Consider the following 20,763-nt stretch of genomic DNA (forward strand, 5'->3'; position numbering starts at 1 on the left):
TATTAATAAATACAGCCTGTTCAGCACAAAAAAATGTTTAATTTAATATGGGTGGGGGTAAGAACGTAATAAAAGGCCTATTTGGGGTAAAAAAGTTAGAACCAATGCTATGAAATAAATGTTTAATGTAGTATACCCATGATCTTTAAAATTTTTATTGTGAATCTTATCTGTAATTTTTTATTTTCATTTTCAAGAGGTAAAGCATTTCAAAATTTAAGAGTATGAGGGAAACTATCAATATATGAATCAGCAGCCTGAGAAATATAGAACCATATGTCTTTTAAAATTTTCATTTAAAAAAATTTGAACAAAGATAACATTTTAATTTAACATGATTTAAAATGTCTGAGTAAACTTCTCTTTCAACATTATCTCGTCCATACCTAGTATTGTTTATAGAGAACTGTATTCTGTTAGGAGGTACATATGATAAGTATTCTCCATTTACAAATAGGAAACACAAGCCTGAAAAGAAATGGCCTCTATAGACAGCAAGAGCCAGGATCAGGGGCCAACACTTGACATTTTCTAGTCATATCTTTGGCTAGGTGCAATGGCTCACACCTGTAATCCCAGCACTTTGGGAGGCCAAGTATCATGGAATACTATACAGCCATAAAAAGAATGAAATCATGTCCTTTACAGCCACATGGATGGAGCTGAAAGCCATTATTCGAAGTGAAATAATTCAGAAACACAAAATAAAATACTTGAGAGCTAAATAATGGGTACATGTGGACCTACAGATAATAGACACAGGGGACTCCAAATGGAGGAAAGGTGGGAATGGGGTAAGAGTTGAAAAATTACCTATTGGGTACAATGTTCACTCTTTGGGTGATGGGTACACTAGAAGCCCAAACTTCACCATTATGCAAAATATCGGTGTAACAAACCCACACATGTATCCCCTGAATTTCAAAAGAAAAATAATTTAAAACATATTGTATTCAAAGGAGTCAGATGTTGCAGTGAGCCGAGATCACGCCATTGTACTCCAGCATGGGGGCAGAGCGAAACTCCATCTCAAAAATATAAAAAATAATAATAAGTTCTGCTGGGCGCGGTGGCTCACGCTTGTAATCCCAGCACTTTGGGAGGCCGAGGCGGGCGGATCACGAGGTCAGCAGATCGAGACCACGGTGAAACCCCGTCTCTACTAAAAATACAAAAAAATTAGCCGGGCGTGGTGGCGGGCGCCTGTAGTCCCAGCTACTCGGAGAGGCTGAGGCAGGAGAATGGCGGGAACCCGGGAGGCGGAGCTTGCAGTGAGCCGAGATCGCGCCACTGCACTCCAGCCTGGGAGACAGCGCGAGACTCCGTCTCAAAAAAAAAAAATAATAATAATAATAATAATAAGTTCTATGAGGGTAAGGAACAGGTTGGTTAAATTCACCATTACATCTAACACAGACCTTGGCACAGAGGAGAAATGAATTTTTATTTTATGTCTATCAAAATTAATACAAAATAATAAATTTCCCCTGTCTTTCCTGAATTTGTGCAAAGCAGGAGAAAAGAGGTGTATTTGGTTATCATAAAACTAATACAGTTTAGACACAAGAAAAAAATAACCTCGTATTCTTGTTTCTGCCCCTAAATGGTACCTAGGCAGAAACAACTATCAGTGGTAGAAAACACATTTCTCATAGGAGGAGGGCATATGGTGCATTTCCACTGTCGTGCATTTTATGTATTATGTCCTCAATTCTCAAGTTTATGAAGGCCTTTATAAAGATGATTCTTATCTGTGACCCCAGCATAGCCTAGTGCCCTATACAAAAAAAATTCTGACACTGACAACAGCAAGGCATCATAATGAATTTGTCACTATTCATTGAAAGAAATTGGTGGTTTCTGTCAATCTCCTAAAATTATTATCTTAAATAATTCAGTGGATATGGAAGGATTGGTTCAGGTTTTTCAGGTAGAACAAATGAAGACAACTACCATCTTTACAACCATGTAGCCATGAACAGTAGAAATAGCAGGTCGAAAATCACAATCTGGGCTTGAAATCTCAGTTGCATCTCTAGCTGTGTGATCTGGGATAAAGGACTTAAGAATGCCTGAATCTCTGTTTCCTCATCTGCCAGATGAAGTAGTAATAACAAATAACTACTTCACAAAATTATCAATTACTATACAAAAATATTGGGTCACATATTTGAAAATGTTGATTATGAACTATGTGTTTGCACTCTATGCTCTCATAAAGTTCGTATTTCATAAACTAAAATCAAAAGCAGGCAGGGTTTTTATTTTTATTATTATTATTATTTTTTTTTTTTGAGACAGAGTTTCACTCTTGTTGCCCAGGCTAGAATGCAATGGCACAACCTCGGCTCACCACAACCTCCGCCTCCTGAGTTCAAGTGATTCTCCTGCCTTAGCCTCCCAAGTAGCTGGGATTACAGGCATTAGCCACCACGCCTGGCTATTTTTTTTTTTTTTCAGTAGGCACGAGGTTTCTCTATGTTGGTCAGGCTGGTCTTGAACTCCTGCCCTCAGGTGATCCGTCTGCCTCGGCCTCTCAAAGTGCTGGGATTACAGGTGTGAGCCACCATGCCTGGCCTTTATTTTGAATTTTAAAAATACTTACAAATCCCACAATGTGTAAATACTTCAAAACATCATGTTTTACAGAGTAAATACATACAATTTTATTTGTCAATATAAAGAAAAAAGTTCTTACAGCAATATACAAGTAGGCATAAGATACTTGGTTCAGGCTTTTCAGAATAGTCACACATTCATAATAATTTTAAAATATTTTCTTTCATGTGCCTCTAGATATGATAAAATGTTTTAACATTAGATATACTTAATATTAAAGTGTTTAAGCCTAACTACATTTACTAGTTAGAATTATATGTTGCTCTTTGATTTAGTGCCTTTACTTTTCTGAAAAAAAAAAAAAAAAAAAAAACAAATTTTTTTCTTTTTTTTTTTTTTTTTTTTTTTTTTTTTTTGAAACAGGGTCTTGCTTTGTCACCCAGGCTGGAGTGCAGTGGCACAATCATAACTCACTGAAGCCTCAACTTCCCAGGCTTAAGCAATGATCTGGTGCCAGCCTCCTGTGTTGCTGGGACCAAAGATGTGGACCACCATGCCTGGTTAATTTTCATATTTTTTGTAGAGGCGGAGTCTTGCCATGTGGCCAAGCTGATCTTGAACTCCAGGGCTCAAGCAATCCACCTGCCTTGGCCTCCCAAAGTACTGGGATTACAGGCGTGGGCTCATGCTGGGATATGCCCATGGGCACAGGCAGATTACTTGAGCCCTGGAGTTCAAGACCAGCCTGGCCAACATGGCAAGACCTCATCTATACAAAAAATACAAAAATTATTGGGGCATGGTCTATACATAAAATACAAAAAGTATAGGGGAATGGTGGTGTTTGCCTGTCGTCCCAACTGCATGGGAGGCTGAGGCCAGAGGATCACTTGAGCCCAGAAGTTCGAGGCTGCAGTGAGTCATAATCATGCCACTGCACTCCAGCCTAGGTGACAGAGTGAGACCCTGACTCAAGAAAAAAAAATTAATAAAATGTTATTTCATAAGAACAGGAAACACATTTTTAAATCAAATACCTATGTAAAGAAATTATTGACGTTTACGTAGTACATATGGTCTATATTCGTTTTCTTAAAGCTACATATAGGTCTTGAAATAATTCAAATCCATTACAATTATCAAAAATACAAGTAAAAAATAAAATATTTTTATATTAATTAAAAGATTGGTAAAGTTTTAAAATCTCTTAGCAACATAAAATTAGAATTCCTGGCTAATGGTTCATCTTAATATTCAAGCCCATCACATTTATTAAGACAGAGTATTAAATGAGATGACTGGTATCTATTCATAATATTAAGTAAGTCATTGTTTAAAATTTGAAAACTGAAAGAAAATAAATAAGTTTCTCAGCCAGACGTGGTGACTCCCACCTGTAATCCCAGCTACTTGGGAGGTTGAGGCAGGAGGATTGTTAGAGGCCAGGAATTCTAGGTTGCAAGGAGCTAAGATGGTGCCACAGCACTCCAGCCTGGTTGACTGAGCAAGACCTCATTTCTATAAATAAATAAATTCATTTCTCATATGCAACACCTCAAGATTCTAACTGTAAATCAAAATAAGATATCTGAATTTCATTTTAAAATGTTTGACTTATTTTAAGTTACATTATTTTGGTTAAATAATACAGTTTATATTGTATAAATTTTGTGATATATAAGTCTACCTTTTTTTTGGTGCCAAAACAGAAATGATATAACTTTATATGCCATCTTCAAACTTAATGAGAATAAACCTATATAACCTAGCAATTAATTTTAAATAATACTAAGCCCCATTTTAAGCCTGGTTTCCAATTTTAACGTCTGATTAATTTCTTCCAAACTTTATACATAAAATATTCTGGGAAAAAAGCATAAAATGTCTAACTATTCCTATTGTGTAATTACTACTCTGAAGTTAGCTGTGCCAATTTTCAAGGTTTCCTTCATAAGTAAGGGAGTGTAATGTATAAAAGCCATAGTAAAATATAATTTCCCAGTCTGAAGCAGGTATGTTTCTGAAAGCACTGAGATAAGAAAATGATTAGGATTTAAGTTGTCATGGGAAAAAAAATAGTTTTAGCAGAACCCTAAGAAGACAGTTTTTAGATTCACTAAAATGAAGATTGTATTAAATAAAGAGGATAATAGTGTATTTAGTTAGTAATAATAAATACTATATGATTTACAATTCCTTGACCACTAGAAATTTTTCAGGATCTCCCATTCTCATAGCTTCAATAAAATGCTTGCAAATTCATTTTTGGTTTGTTAAACATAATAGGCACATCAAGAAGGCGATTTTTAAAAAGTCTAACCTCATTCCTAATGTTTAAGCTTTTCAGATCCTATGATTTTCAGTTAACCTCATCTCTTTTTTTTTTTTTTTTTTTGAGATAGAGTCTCACTCTGTCACCCAGGCTGGAGTGCAGTGGCTCCATCTCAGCTCACTGCTACCTCCACTTCCCAGGTTCATGTGATTCTCCTGCCTCAGCCTCCCAAGTAGCAGGGATTACAGGCACCTGCCACCATGCCTGGCTAATTTTTGTATTTTTAGTAGAGACGGAGTTTTGCAATGTTAGCCAGGCTGGTCTCGAACTCCTGACCTCAAGTGATCTGCCCACCTCGGGCTCCCAAAGTGCTGAGATTACAGGCGTGAGCCATTCATCCAGCCAATCTCATCTCTTGAACCTCTTCATCCCCAGTCATAGAGATGCAAAATGTATACTTAAGATAAAAAACAATTACGCAACTTTTATTTAACTGACTCAGATAAACATAACTAAGCCGGGCGCGGTGCCTCACGCCTGTAATCCCAGCACTTTCGGAGGCTGAGGCGGGCAGATCACGAGGTCAGGAGATAGAGACCATCTTGGCTAACACGGTGAAACCCCGTCTCTACTAAAAATACAAAAATTTAGCCTGGCACTGTGGCGGGCGCCTGTAATCCCAGCTACTCAGGAGGCTGAGGCAGGAAATGGCGTGAACCTGGGAGGTGGAGCTTGCAGTGAGCCGAGATAGCGCCACGGCAGTCTGGCCTGGGCAAAAGAGTGAGACTTCGTCTCAAAAAAAATAAATAAATAAATATTTCTTGAGCTCGAGAAATAGTTATATAATAATATAATTTATATTATATTATTATATATAAATTATATTATATTATTATTATATACATTTTAAATTCATCTTACAAAACTACTTCCCATCCAGGCTTTTTGTATCCATTTCAATGGTATCCCTTTAGCAAAAACAGCAGCAGCGGTTTTTACCTCTGGCTTTATTGATTGATTGATTGAGACACAGTCTGGCTATGTCGCCAGGCTGGAGAGCAATAGCGTGATCTTACTATAATCTCTGCCTCCTGGCTCAAATCAACCTCCCACCTAAGCCTCCCAAGTAGCTGGGACTACAGGAGTGCCCCACCACACTGGGCTAATTTTTATATTTTTTATATTTTTCGTAGAGATGGAGTTGTGCTATTTTGCCCTGACTGTTCTCGAACTCCTGGGTTCAAGAGATCCATCTGCATCAGCCTCCCAAAGTGCTGGCATGAGCCACCACAGCTGGCCTTGGCTTTATTTCTTATGTGTAAGTCTGCATCAAAAATTTCTCATCTTCCTCAACCATTCGATTTACTCTCATTTCCTTTTTTCGAACCTCTGGTTTCCTCTTCTTAAAATTATCTCAATTAAGAATGGCTCAGCCTGGGCAACATGGTGAAACTCCATCTCTACAAAAAATACAAAAATTAGCTGGACATGGAGGGGCACGCCTGTAATCCCAGTCACTCAGGGGGCGCTGAAGTGAGAGGATCGGCTTGAGCCTGGGAGGTCGAGGCTGCAGTGAGCCCGGATTGCACTACTGCGCTCCAGCCACAACAAGACCATGCCTTAAAAAAAAAGAAAAAAAAAAAAAAACTCACTGGATTAAGAAAATGTGGCACTTACATACCATGGAATGCTATGCAGCCATAAAAAAGGATGAGTTCATGTCCTTTGTAGGGACATGGATGAAGCTGGAAACCATCATTCTCAGCAAACTAGGACAAAAAACCAAACACTGCATGTTCTCACTCATAGGTGGGAATTGAACAATGAGAACACTTGGACACAGGAAGGGGAACATCACACACTGGGGCCTGTTGTGGGTTGCGGGGAGTGGGGAGGGATAGCATTGGGAGATACACCTAATGTAAATGACGAGTTAATGGGTGCAGCACACCAACATGGCACATGTATACATATGTAACAAACCTGCACATTGTGCACATGTACCCTAGAACTTAAAGTATAAAAAAAAAAAAAACCTCAAGAACTAAGTTTACACAAACCAAAATTCTAACAGCTGGAGAGAAGATGTACTAACCAATTTTTAGTTTGGGAGGGGTTACAATATTTGCAAATGATTGTAGAGATTCCATATGTTATTTGTCATTACAAACTTTTCTTCTCAATAAAATCTGCAGGGTGTTTTTCTTCCTTTCTTCCCCCCTTCTTTTTCTCTCGCCTTTTTTCTTTCCTCTCTCTCTCTCCTTTTCTTTTTACAATGATATAATTTAATATTTGAATAGTATTTTACTTGTAAAAATCTTCATTTGTTATTTGTGTAAATTAAAATAATATGCTTGTTTTTTGCTCAGATGTGGCCTTACACTATTTTGAGAATAACATTGGCATATATATTTTTAAACTAATGAAGGACACAGCCCAATTAGGGACTATTACTGCTATTAATATCCTTAAAAAGAAAAAGCCTGTTTTTGTAATTAATGTTTCAAAAGCTTTCTAGTGAGCACCAAATTATAACTTTATATGTTCCTAAATGACCGAAAATATTTCAAATGTATGTGCTAAATTACACAGACTACACAAATAAATAGGCAAATGAACTTTTCTTTTTAATATTTAAATGGAGTCTTGCTATGTTGCCCAGGCTGGTCTTGAATACATAGGCTCAAGCAATCCTTCTGCCTTAGCCTCCCAAAGTGCTAGTATTACAGGTGTGAGCCACCACACTTGGCCAGCAAATGAGCTATAAAAGAATTTAATCTAGGGCCGGGCGCGGTGGCTCACGCTTGTAATCCCAGCACTTTGGGAGGCCGAGGTGGGCGGATTACGAGGTCAGGAAATCAAGACCACGGTGAAACCCCGTCTCTACTAAAAACACAAAAAATGAGCCGGATGTGGTGGCGGGCGCCTGTAGTCCCAGCTACTCGGAGAGGCTGAGGCAGGAGAATGGCATGAACCCGGGAGGCAGAGCTTGCAGTGAGCCGAGATCGTGCCACTGCACTCCAGCCTGGGTGACAGAGCGAGACTCCGTCTCAAAAAAAAAAAAAGAATTTAATCTAGTCATGGAAATTGAGAAACTGGGGATATCAATGGCATACTGGAGAAAAATGGCACTGAGAATAAGAATTCCCTTTCCAGCTTCCTTTTTTTGAGACAGTCTCCCTCTGTCATGTTGCCCAGGCTGGAGTGCAGTGGCATGACGTCAGCTCATTGCAACCTCCACCTCCCGAGTTCAAGCGATTCTTCTGCCTTAGCCTCCCAAGTAGCTGCAATTACCGGTGCACGCCCGGCTAATTTTTGTATTTTTAGTAGAGACGGGGTTTCACTATGTAGACCAGGCTGGTCTCGAACTCCTGGCCTCAAGTGATCCACCTGCCTCGGCCTCTCAAAGTACTGGGATTACAGGCATGAACCACCGCACCCGGCCTGCTCTCCTTTTTTTTTTTTCTTTCTTTCTTTCTTTTATTTTTTCATGACCAGAAGAGTCTTGAATACATCAAACCTGCTCTTTAACCACAGACAAGCCGCTTAGCCTCTCTGTGTTTACTTCTTTATCTAGAAAATGGGATTTTAAAAATTATTTCCAGCTCCAAATGTTTTATGAATTTTATGAACTAGAAGTATCACAAAAAAAAGTTTAAAAGGTTGAAATATTTACTTTATGAAACTTCATCTATTTGCTCACATTTTGATTAAGCTATTATTTAAAAGTAACAAACCACATTTTTTTCTATACTTCTCCACAAAGGGTAAAAAATAAACCATGTATTCATGAAGTCAGACATATAGGCAGTATACTACATTACATGTTAGTAGATAAAAATTATTTTTAGATTAAGAATGATATTTAGTCTTAACTCTTTGAGGTTATGTAAATAGTCCTTGGAATATGAAGATAGTCCCTTCTGAGCCATTTACTGAGTCTAATCACATATATTAATTTCCTTTATCCATCATAACTATTTGAATGACAGTTTCCCAAAAATAAACAAACGAGTATTTTCAACTCCTTGTCTCCAAGGAAGGCTAACAATAGGCAGGAGTGATGAGCTACAGTAGTCATGACTAACTCAGATGCTTTCAGAGGCCCAGGCAATATAACTAAACATGTGAAGCAGCTTTATGTAATGCAATAGATAATGGTAGGTCAGTGGCAACAGAAGAGTCCATGTCTTGCCTAAAAGCATTCTAATTAAAAAATAGTTTTTAAACCACTGAGCTGGCCAAACAAAATACCTCTATTAGCAGGCCATTACTCACCTTGGCTTATACTTGTTGTTTTTGAGAGAGGGTCTCACTCTGTCACCCAGGCTGAGTGCAGTGGTGCAATCAGGGCTCACTACAGCCTCTACCTCCTGGGCTCAAGTAATCCTCCCACCTCAGCCTCCCAAGTAGTTGGGACTACAGCACACGCTACCAGGCTCAGCTAATTTTAAAATTTTTTGTAGTGATGGAGTCTTACTATGTTGCCCAGGCTGGTTTCAAACTCTTGGACTCAAGTTTTGATTTTCCCCTGCCTCAGCCTCCCCAAGTGCTGGGATTACAGGCATTAAGCCACAGTGCCTGGCCTTCTTTTTTTTTTTTTTTTTTTAACATAAGCAATTTGTGGTTTTTCTTTTAGGAAAGATAAACATCTTTCTTTTTGGGATCTATAGTACTTCAAAACTATTCCAGCTATCCAAGAACCTGGTTGAATTTAAAGAAAACATTTTAAAATAAAAAGTACTCTCATAATTTGAAAAATAAATTTAAAAACTTTAAAACTCTACTCATTACTACTTTTAATTCAACATTCAACACATAAAAACTGGGCACTTAACTACATGCTAAAGCATTGTCAATATCCTTTAAGATAAGAGAGATACTAGTACCTGGTTTTGTGTAGTTATGTAAATTTATTTACTACTAGAATAATAATTCTCTGCTTAAAAAAACTTTTTAATCTAAAGATTATTATATATCTATGTATAAATCATTTATTTTACCTGGGAGAAAATGCTTAATCAAGAAAATTGCAATAAATAATGATGGGTTTAAAACAGAAACCACTATCAGTCACCACGTTGACTGATGCTTTTCAGATCTAGATCTTTAGACTTGTGAGAAAATTTCTGTAATGTTCACACTTCTGTAGGGAGTTTTAACTGTCATTCAGAGAGACAGTTATAGAGGAATCATTTATGAGTTAGAGTAATAAATACGATTAGCTGAATTCTGTGGCATTTTTTTTCAAGCATTTTCCATTTGCAACTCAAATATATATGGTTACTCCCAGAAATTCCACTTTTAGGTATATATCCATGAGAATTGAAACACAAAAACTTGCACGCAAATGTTCATAGCAGCCGCCGGGCGCGGTGGCTCACGCTTGTAATCCCAGCACTTTGGGAGGCCGAGGCGGGTGGATCCCCAGGTCAGGAGATCGAGATCACGGTGAAACCCCGTCTCTACTAAAAATACAAAAAAATTAGCCGGGCGTGGTGGTGGGCGCCTGTAGTCCCAGCTACTCGGAGAGGCTGAGGCAGGAGAATGGCGTGAACCCGAGAGGCGGAGCTTGCAGTGAGCCGAGATTGCGCCACTGCACTCCAGCCTGGGGGACAGAGCGAGTCTCCGTCTCAAAAAAAAAAAAAAAAAAAAAGTTCATAGCAGCATTATTTATAATAGCCAAAAAAGTAGAAATAAGCCAAATGCCCATAATTAATGAAAAGATAAACAAATTGTGGTATATCCATATGATGTGCCACAAAAAAAAAAAGTACTGATACATGATACAACATAGATGAACCTTGAAAACATTAAGCTAAATCAAAGAGGCCAGACCAAAAAAAAAAAAAAAAGCCATATATTGTTTGAGTCTATTTATGTGAAATGTCCAGAACAGACAAATCCATACAGACAAAAAGTAGATGGTAGTGTTTTCAGGGGCTGGAGGAAGGGAAGAATGGGAAGAAACTGCTAATAGATTTAGGATTTCTTTTTGGGGTGATGAAAATATTCTGGAATTAGAAAGTGATGACGATTGTACCACTTTGTGAATATTACTAAAAACCACTGAATTGTATATTTTAAGGGTAAACTTTATGGCATGTAAATTATATCTCAATAAAGTAATAAAGAATATGGCTATTATAACCTATTTATATTGGATTTCTAAAAGAATATTTCATATTCTACTAAAAGGTGATAGGACCCAGTATATATATATATATATATAATCCTGAAAACTATTTTATAACCAAAAACTTTGTTTCAAAACATCATTCTCACTATAGTTATAAAACAGAAAACAAAACTAAATTTTTTAAACGTAAATATATTTAAAAAATTAAAACACCTAAGAAATGCAATCTATACATATGAAAAAGTAAAATATTTATATGCATAACAAGTAGTTGCAACATTATCCATAAGCAGCAGTTAGTGTTTATTTTCCCTATATTTTGGTTTAACACCATAGTGTAGTGGTAGTTCATTCTTTTTAGGGAAATTACATAAAGTACATATAGCATATTATTAGTAAGTTATAGAAGACTGTATAACTGGAAAATTAATTCCGAGTAACAGCATTTCCTCCAAAAACACACCTATTATTAAACAAATTACTTTAAACTAGCAGAGAACAAAATGAGCCTATAATTTATTAAGTACAAGATATACAGTCAACTTGCATAAAATTACATATGGCATTTTAAAAAGTCTATTTCTAAAATATCAGTAATTCAAGCAATTGGGATTTCCACAGGAGAGAAATTGCCATTACTTTCCTTTTTATGAAGAAAGATCTGCCTTAAGAACATCACAACGATGTTATTAAGAAATGCTACAGCATACTTTAAAAATCAAAATGGTGAAACATATGCATCAGGATATTCTTTTACTGATACCAGCCCTATAGCAGCATTTCAGAAGATGATTTAAATCTAATAACTGACTTGGGTTTTTATTCTCTTCTAGAAATACATATTACATGTATAGTTTAGTTAAGAATTTTCATTTCCATTATAAATGGGAACTTTTCATACTGATTATCTAAAGGTATAAGAAATTAAGTAATTGGATAGTCTAGCACTTTATTAGAAATATATCTACTGACTCCACAAAAACAACCTTTACATATAAGCAAATAACTAAAAATATCTGAATCAGGAGAAATGAAATAAAATATAGTGAATGGTTTTCTCTTTTATCTCTAATTGTAAAAATCCCTTTTGCCTATTTGACCCGTCTCTATTCATGCAATTTAATGAACCCTCAAAAGAATTTACACATCTTTATACAGAATTCACATCTACATCAGTAAACTGCCAGTCCTTTTATATTTTCAGTGCCTTATCAAAATATGGGTAACAAAGTTCTTCATTCTATGAGGCAGGAAGATGTTTCCTAAGTACTTCTTTGGATGAAGACGATATAGTATCTGGGAAGGACACCTCAAATTCTATTAGAAGGTCACCACGTTGGTCAGGATTTTTTGGAAATGGCAGCCCATATCCAATAATTCTTCTTCTCATTCCGGGTTTCACAATATCATTTACTGACATAGGTATGTTTCTTCCATCCAGTGTTGGTACATTAATTGAGCAGCCACACAATGCCTAAAATGGACCAAATAAAATAAAATGAAAACACTTCAAAACTCAAAAATCTAAGCACAAATGGTAAAGGATAATACCACTAAGGTAAAACTTTAACCTCCAAAAGAGTAACAATAGTTATAAATTTTTTTTCCTCATTAGAAAATTCCTTCAGAGGTCAGGCACGGTGACTCACACCTGTAATCCCAACATTTTGGGAGGCCGAGGCGGGCAGATCACCTGAGGTCAGGAGTTCGAGACCAGCCTCACCAACATGGAGAAACCTCATCTCTACTAAAAATACAAAACTAGGCAAGCGTGGTGGCACATGCCTGTAATCCCAGCTACTCGGGAGGCTGAGGTAGGAGAATCACTTGAACCCGGCAGGTGGAGGTTGCAGTGAGCCGAGATCGTGCCATTGAACTCCAGCCTGGGCAACAAGAGCAAAACTGTCTCAAAAAAAAAAAAAAAGAAAGAAAAGAAAAGAAAAAAAGGAAAATTCTTTCAGGACATGCATTATTAGATATGTTACCAAAGGAAAAAAAAAGAAAAGGTAAAAGAGAAGTAAAGGATATATTCCACATTGCCCTGGAATGACATGGTTATTTTGAAGCTGCTATTAATACATTCAAGATGCAGGGATTGGAATGGGAGAAGAGGGAGAAATTCAGGACTAGAAAGAACAGGATAGGAGCAACTATTTCTCTGGAAAGTATTAGGACAAGAAATATATTTGTTTTAGATAAATGTTTACTGAGCATTTACTATATGCCACACATTCTGGCTAGATGGTGAGCCTTATAGGGACCATGAACACAGACCCCAGCTCAAGGAATGCACAAGGAACTCACAGAAACATAGAAGGAAACTAGCCATTATAATACTGTATAGTGCAGGAACAGAGGTAAGCATGGAGGTCTTTTGTGAGAGAAAGAGCACCCAACTTAACCCCTTAGATTCCGGGAGTAGAGGATGCTTGAACTAAGCACTGGACCAGTAGCAGGTAGGTATTAGAGCAGGGTAAGAAACAATAGTGTTCCATAGAGTACAGCTCAAGTATAAAAGATAATAATAGAGCAAACTGGGCCAGGTGCGGTGGCTCACGCCTATAGTCCCAGCACTTTGGGAGGCCGAGGTGGGCGGATTACTTGAGGTCAAGAGTTCAAGATAAGCCTGGCCAACATGATGAAAACCTGTCTCTACTAAAATTATGAAAATCAGCTGGGCGTGGTGGCAGGCGCCTGTAATCCCAGCTACTCAGGAGCCTGAAGCAGGCGAATTACTTGAACCTGGGAGGTGGAGGCTGCAGTACTAGCTGAGATTGTGCCACTGCACTCCAGCATGGGTGACAGAGCGAGACTCCATCTCAAAAAAATAATAATAATAATAGAGCAAACTTAGGGAAGTGCATATACATTTTATGGGTAGACCTCAGATTTAAAATGACTTATTTTAAGCTAAAGAGTTTGGACTTTATGGTAGAGGTTATATAGAGCAATTTAAGAATTTGAAGCAGGGAACTGCTATGACCATATTTGCAAAGTTACAATCCAATTTGAGAAATAGTACAAATAGGCCGGGCGCGGTGGCTCACGCCTGTAATCCCAGCACTTTAGGAGGCCGAGGCGGGTGGATCACCTGAGGTCAGGAATTCAAGACCAGCCTGGCCAACATGGTAAAACCCCATGTCTACTAAAAATACAAAAATTAGCCGGGTGTGGTGGTGGGTGCCTGTAATCCCAGCTACTTAGGAGGCTGAGGCAAGAGAATCACTTGAACCCGGAGGCAGAGGTTGCGGTGAGCCGAGATCATGCCAACATGGGTGACAGAGCAAGACTCTGTCTCAAAAAAAAAAAAAATAGTGCAAATAAGAACTCAAATAATAATCGTATTAACACAATACCATTATAATTTATAAATGTATATATTTATATGCACTTATAAATGTATATTTTATTAATATAAATGTGTACATTTATTTATAGTGAATTTAAATTATTTTCTTCTAATCTTTTTTGTTATGCAATTATTACTCCATATTAACAACTTTAGAACAAACCCTGTATACAAAGACGAATGTGTTGAGATTACCAATGCAGATCTCATAAACCACATTTGTAAAAGCAGCCTCATAGTACATAATCCAGTTAACACTTGACACTTTAATTGTAAGTAACTAAAGTTAGAAAATATAATCACATCCATAAAAGAGGTATAATACTAGTACTATCTTAGAGGATTGTTATAATAATTATTTTTAATGTGTAACAGGCGTTAAATAAATGTTAGCTATTATCTAGATACACTCCCTATGATCAACTACATAATTATTTCGTCTTAGGATTTTAGGTCCTACCAACTTACCTCTCGTAAACTAATTTTAGCAGTATAAATTATATTTGATCCATCCCTTTTAAATTTTGGATGATCTTTGTCTTTAATGATAAAAACAATGTCTGCTGGAATACTATTTGGTGTTTCATCTCCTTCTCTTGGAAAAGTAATTTTGGTGCCTTCTTTCCACCCTTTTTTAATCTCAATGGTAAGAATTTTGTCCTCAGATCTGTAACTCCTTCCATCAGCGTTTAGCCTTTTTCGAGAAATCTTCATCCGTTTGGTACAACCACTATATATCTCTTCAAGTGATACTCTAAGTTCATGAATAACTGGAGGATCTTGTTTGAGGCGGGATGGCCCCACAGAATTCCTGTCTCTTGGATATCCATTCATGCTGAAACCAAAGGCACTAAAAGGATCACCATCTATTTCCATTTCTTCAGAATCTCTACCACCACCCATTCGTCTTCCAAAGAAAATTTCAAAGGGGTTGGACCCTCCGAAAAATGCAGCAAATGTAGCATGAGGATCACCATGAAAGGTGTACCGGAAGGTACCTCCTTGTCCATCAGTACCTCCTGCTCCTCCTTTCAACCCTAATTGAAGAGATAAGCATGATCAGAAAAAAGCTTGCAACTCTTAAAAGTTAAACTTTCAAAAACTGTATTGCTAATAAATTTTGGCTAACTTACATTAAAATGTATTAATATTGGCCAGAAATGCCACTTTAACTAAATACAGAACAGCTATAAAACTCTTGATGATTACATCCTAAGTTAAATTGTTAGTTTTCAAATTCTTCCTCCAAATCAGCATTTTTGTTTGTTTGTTTGTGTTTTTGAGACAGAGTTTTGCTCGTTTGCCCAGGCTAGAGTGCAATGGCGCAATCTCGGCTCACCGCAACCTCTACCTCCTGCCTCAGCCTCCCAAGTAGCTGGGATTACAGGCATGCGCCACCACACCCAGCTAATTTTGTATTTTTAGTAGAGACGAGGTTTCTTCATGTTGGTCAGGCTGGTCTCGAACTCTCAACCTCAGGTGATCTGCCTGCCTTGGCCTCCCAAAGTGCTGAAATTACAAGTGTGAGCCACTGCTTCCGGCCAAATCAGCATCTTTAATATTTATTCCTGATTCTTTGTTCCACAGGTAAGTAAGAAAAATAAAATAAGGCCGGGCGCAGAGGTTCATGCCTGTAATCCCAACACTTTGGGAGGCTGAGGCAGGCGGATCATGAGGTCAGGAGTTCGAAACCAGCCTGGCCAACATAGGGAAACCCCGCCTCTACTAAAAATACAAAAAATTAGCCAGGTGTGGTGGTGGGCGCCTGTAATACTAGCTACTCAGGAGGCTGAGGCAGGAGAATTACTTGAACCCGGGAGGCAGAAGTTGCAGCGAGCTGAGATCGCACCACTGCACACCAGCCAGGGCAACAGTGTGAGACTCCGTCTCAAAAAAAAAAAAAAAAAAAAAAAAGAAAAAGAAAAAGAAAAAGAAAATAAAACTGGGAACTCTTTATCTTATAAACTACCAATCTGGCATGCTGAAGTATATAAATTATATAAGTATCTACTTATAAATATGTAAGTTTTTAAAAGATGTCAATTGGAAGGTCTTCAGTAATCAACACAAAGTGCAGAACGTAAATCTTTAATTTTTAATACAATCAAACCATATAACATTTAAAAATATATTAATAAAATATATAGTAAAATATAAAAAACCATATTCATACTGTTTATATATAAATTAGAAATATGTAAAAATATAATGTAATAAAAATACCATATTCATTCTAACTAGTTTTATTTCAGAACATCTTTTACTGTTTAAGAATTAAAATAGGGCCAGGTGCAGTGGCTCACACCTGTAATCCCAGCACTTTGGGAGGCCGAGTCGGGTGAATCACTTGAGGTCAGGAGTTCGAGACCAGCCTGGTCTACACGGTGAAACCCCGTCTCTACTATAAATACAAAATTAGCTGGGCATGGTGGCACATGCCTATAATCCCAGCTACTTGGGAGGCTGAGGCAGGAGAATTGCTTGAACCTGGGAGGCAGAGGTTACAGTGAGCCAAGACTGCACCATTGCACTCTGGCCTGGGCAACAGGAGCAAAACTCCATCTCAAAAAAAAAAAAAAAAAAAAAAAATTAAAATAGAACTCTGTGGCAGAGAGTGAAAAAAATTCTAATAATGAGGACACTCTATGAAAAATGGTTTTTTAGACACTAAAATTGTCATTCCTACTCTAGATACCAAATTTGTTTAGGCATACCACATCTTAGCATTAATTTCAATGCTTGTAAGAAGAAGACTGAAATCAAGAGCTGTAAACTTTGACACGTAAGGCCTCTATATGGGTTATTTCTGTCTCTTGTTAACAGTCCACCTCAGGCAACAATATGGTGACTTTTTGACCCTTTGCTTAAGGGTTCCACTAAGTAATATTTAACCCACAAAATATTATATTTGAAACAACATTCTCCACTGTGTGTGAAAGAAATGTTCTACTAAAACCCAAAAAACAACAGTATGGTGATCTTTTAAGGGGTCAATACTGATCAAGAAACAAGCAGGAAAAGAATCTAAAAATCATAAAACTATGAAAAATCCAACAGATTAAGCTAGGAGATTCTAATATCTCCAAACAGTGAGTGATTTGAAGGCAGGAAATATATTTATTTTGCATTGCTCATGCATACAGAGCTGAAAATGGTAGGTATTCATGCTTAGTGAATGAGGGGAATGAACTAATTCCTAAAGTCCTTCTAAATCAAAACTAAAAAAGCTGTCTTGAGTATCGGTACAGAGAAAAAGGCAGACGCAAAAACAATGTAAAATATAATCACACATATACATATATGAGAGATTTAACAATTTAAAATGCCACTAACACACAACATACTTTAAAGAAACTTAGTTTTGCTTACGTCTTATTCTACATTTGGCTTCTTCCATTAAAAGGTATATATCTATTCTATTTCATCTAACAGGGTCTCAAGTGATATCTAAATTTTTACCTTCATCCATGAATAGAAATCTGGAGAGATCAAGAGAGACCTAATAATCTGAAAATTGCCAAAATATATATTGAACAACATATCCAAATAGCAGTTAGGGAAATTCCTTGTAGAAACTGAATGACAAGTATAAGCAGGACAAGATCTTTTCGTAAGCAGCTCATCCAAATTTCCCTTTTATAAATTTTAGTAGTATAATTATAGCTCCAAATGTTAAAAAGCTAATGGCAGATTTTTTTTAATGATAGAATAGTATGTAGCTGAAGGTCATGACCAAAGTGACTCAACCAATGCTTAAATTATTTAAATCATTTTATCCTTCATCCCATACACTTAAGGGAGTATAATTATTTAACTGAGTTAAGTAAACTGGGTAAATCAGCCTGCCCAATCTAGCCTCTTATAAGACAAAATTTAAATACTTGCACCCATAATGAATTCATGAAAAGAAAGAATAACGTTTTAATTTATTACATCATGGGTTTGGCTTTCTGGAAAATCTCTTCCTCCTCTGCCAAAAAGGGTAATTCGGTCAGAATTACAAAGTCCCTGAGAAGATTCATACGAAGTCCAAAGTAACTTATCAAAGCTGATAAAAAGACTCCAATGCAGCTTTGAGGTTTTCCTAGACACTATTAAACAGTCAACTATGCAGCTCAGACAAAGAATGAAGCTACTCGAATGAATGAAAAAAATCCTAGGCTGGGCACGGTGGCTCACGCCTGTAATCCCAGAACTTTGGGAGGCCAAGGTGGGTGGAGCATGAGGTCAGGAGTTCGAGATCAGCCTGACCAACATGGTGAAATCTCATCTCTACTAAAAATACAAAAATTAGCCAGGCGTGGTGGCTCCCGCCTGTAATCCCAGCTACTCAGGAGACTGATTCTGTCTCAAAAACAACAACAACAACAAAAAAATCCTACCAAAATTCATGCCACTATAGTATACATTATTATGCAAGTATCACTTGCATTGTCTAGCACATAAAATTATAAGTAATGTCACATTAACTATATGGTCAGTTCTTAATCATGTACATTTTGAACGCTAATGGAAATGTTTAATAACCAATTGGATTCCCTCTGCTACTCAAAATGTTTTCTAGACACCATCATCACTTTGTGTGATCAAAAAATGCACTAGAGAAGCAACATTTGCCTATGATTTAGCAAGACTGCTATTATTTTACAACTAACCAGTCAATCAGTTTGCAATCCCAAACCAAATACGTGTTTGGAATACTATCTATGACAATGATTCCCACTAATTAGTTAAGGTTGACTAAAAGTTTCCAAAAGAAGAAACACCGGAGAAAAATTCAGATTGCAAAGAAAAAAACATGATAATACTTTAATAACTCTTACTCCATCCAAGGAGATCTAATATGTAAAAATCTAGATTTATAGCAAGACTCCAGTTATCAAATAATGAGATTCTGAGATCTTTTAAACAGTTTTAATTCACGAAAATCAAATTTACTTACACGTTTTTAGAACACATAGTGAATTAAAAAAAAATCCAGCTAGCTAAATATGTAAGTTAAAGAACAGAAGAGAACTAGTATAAAGATTAATAAATACAAGTTTTATCATTTAAACACTACCTTTTAATATTTGAAGTTACTGAATAAATCAGAAGCAATAACAAAATAAGGAAAGCATAAAAAAATTAGAGAACTGGAATAAATGAGGATGTGTTATTGAAAATCTTTTCTTTTAAATCTCTTAACACAAATTTTTGTTGACATCCACTAAACTATTCAAGACTAAACCTAAAACTTTAGAGAGTGGTTCAGAATCCAATTTTAAATTTCTGTAGTTCTGTGGTTTTTGTTTTCAAATGATTCAACTATAGATAAATTTTATTTTTAAAAAGATTTATTACATACATAAAATTAACCTACTGTACAAATACAATTCAATTGATTATAGTAAATTGATAGAGCTGTATAACCATCATCACAATCCAGTTATAGAACATTTCCATCATTCCAAAGAATTCTCTAGTTCTTATTTGTAGCTAATCCCTGCTCCCACCTCAAGTCCTAGGCAAGAAAGATCTGCTTTCTTTTTCTATATACTGACCTTTTCCAGACATTTCACATAAATACAATTATACAATACATAGTCTTTTACATCTGGCTTCTTTCATTTAGCATAGTTTCTGAGGTTCATCCATGGTGTAGCATGTTTCACAAATTGGTCCTTTTATTGCTAAATAGTTCCTCATTGAATGTATATAGCACATTTTGTTTAATTCACCAATTTATGGTGCTTTCAGATTGTTTCCAGTTTGGGGCTATTATAAATAATGCTGCTATAAGCATTCAGGCACATGTCTTTGTGTGGACATGTTTTTGTTTCCCTTTTATAGATTCCTAAAAGTAAATTTGAGTTATCTGTATTTTTTTTTCTTTCCTTTGTTTTTTCTAGAGGTAGGGTCTTGCTATGTTGGAAAGGCTAGACTCAAACTCTTGGGCTCAAGCAATCCTTCAGCCTCAGCCTCCTTATTAGCTGAGACTACAGGCATATGCCACCTCACCCAGCTAGCCAACTGTTTTTAAAACAAAGCATTTTAAATTGTGAATATTCAGAACACAAATATACTGTGTTCTGGATTACTAGTTCTTTCACTCCTGAATACATAAATTTAGCATATGCAACTTTTATACTTTTCAGTTTATGGTTCCTTATTCCCACCATCCCAGCTCTAAGTCCCAAGACTGTAATAACTCAGGGGGAGCGGGAAGAAGGATACCAGGTAAATTAATAGTGTTTCCATAGTCCTAAAGTTCAGTGTTTTGTTACTGCTGGAGAAACCTATGGAACCATGTCTGGAGATAAATAAAAGGCAAAGAGAAAAAATGTTTTCCCCTACTTTCACAGTGTATCTAAATGGGATTTTTTAATAGAATGAGATATTCTGAATAAATGGCAAATAAATATAATACTTTCCTGTGAAGGAAGAATAATTCTAAAAAATAAT

The 20,763-nt window shown here is 36.6% G+C and overlaps 1 protein-coding gene across 8 annotated transcripts in view; it reads right to left on the minus strand.

The window, feature by feature from the left end:
• Positions 1-12,146: 12,146 nt before the first annotated feature.
• DNAJB4 (DnaJ heat shock protein family (Hsp40) member B4) overlaps positions 12,147-20,763 on the minus strand; it is a 36,380-nt gene continuing 27,763 nt past the window's right edge. For all 8 annotated transcript variants that reach the window (XM_058439643.1, XM_032155518.2, XM_058439641.1 and 5 more), the window contains 2 exons: positions 14,788-15,356; positions 12,147-12,444 (listed from right to left, as the gene is read on the minus strand). In XM_058439643.1, the coding sequence (XP_058295626.1) occupies positions 12,211-12,444; positions 14,788-15,356 (803 nt within the window). In that variant the 3' untranslated portion in view covers positions 12,147-12,210. The remainder of the gene's footprint in view (positions 12,445-14,787; positions 15,357-20,763) is intronic.

This window comes from Hylobates moloch, unplaced genomic scaffold, assembly GCF_009828535.3.
Source record: "Hylobates moloch isolate HMO894 unplaced genomic scaffold, HMol_V3 SCAFFOLD_5, whole genome shotgun sequence".
NCBI classification, from domain to species: domain Eukaryota; kingdom Metazoa; phylum Chordata; class Mammalia; order Primates; family Hylobatidae; genus Hylobates; species Hylobates moloch.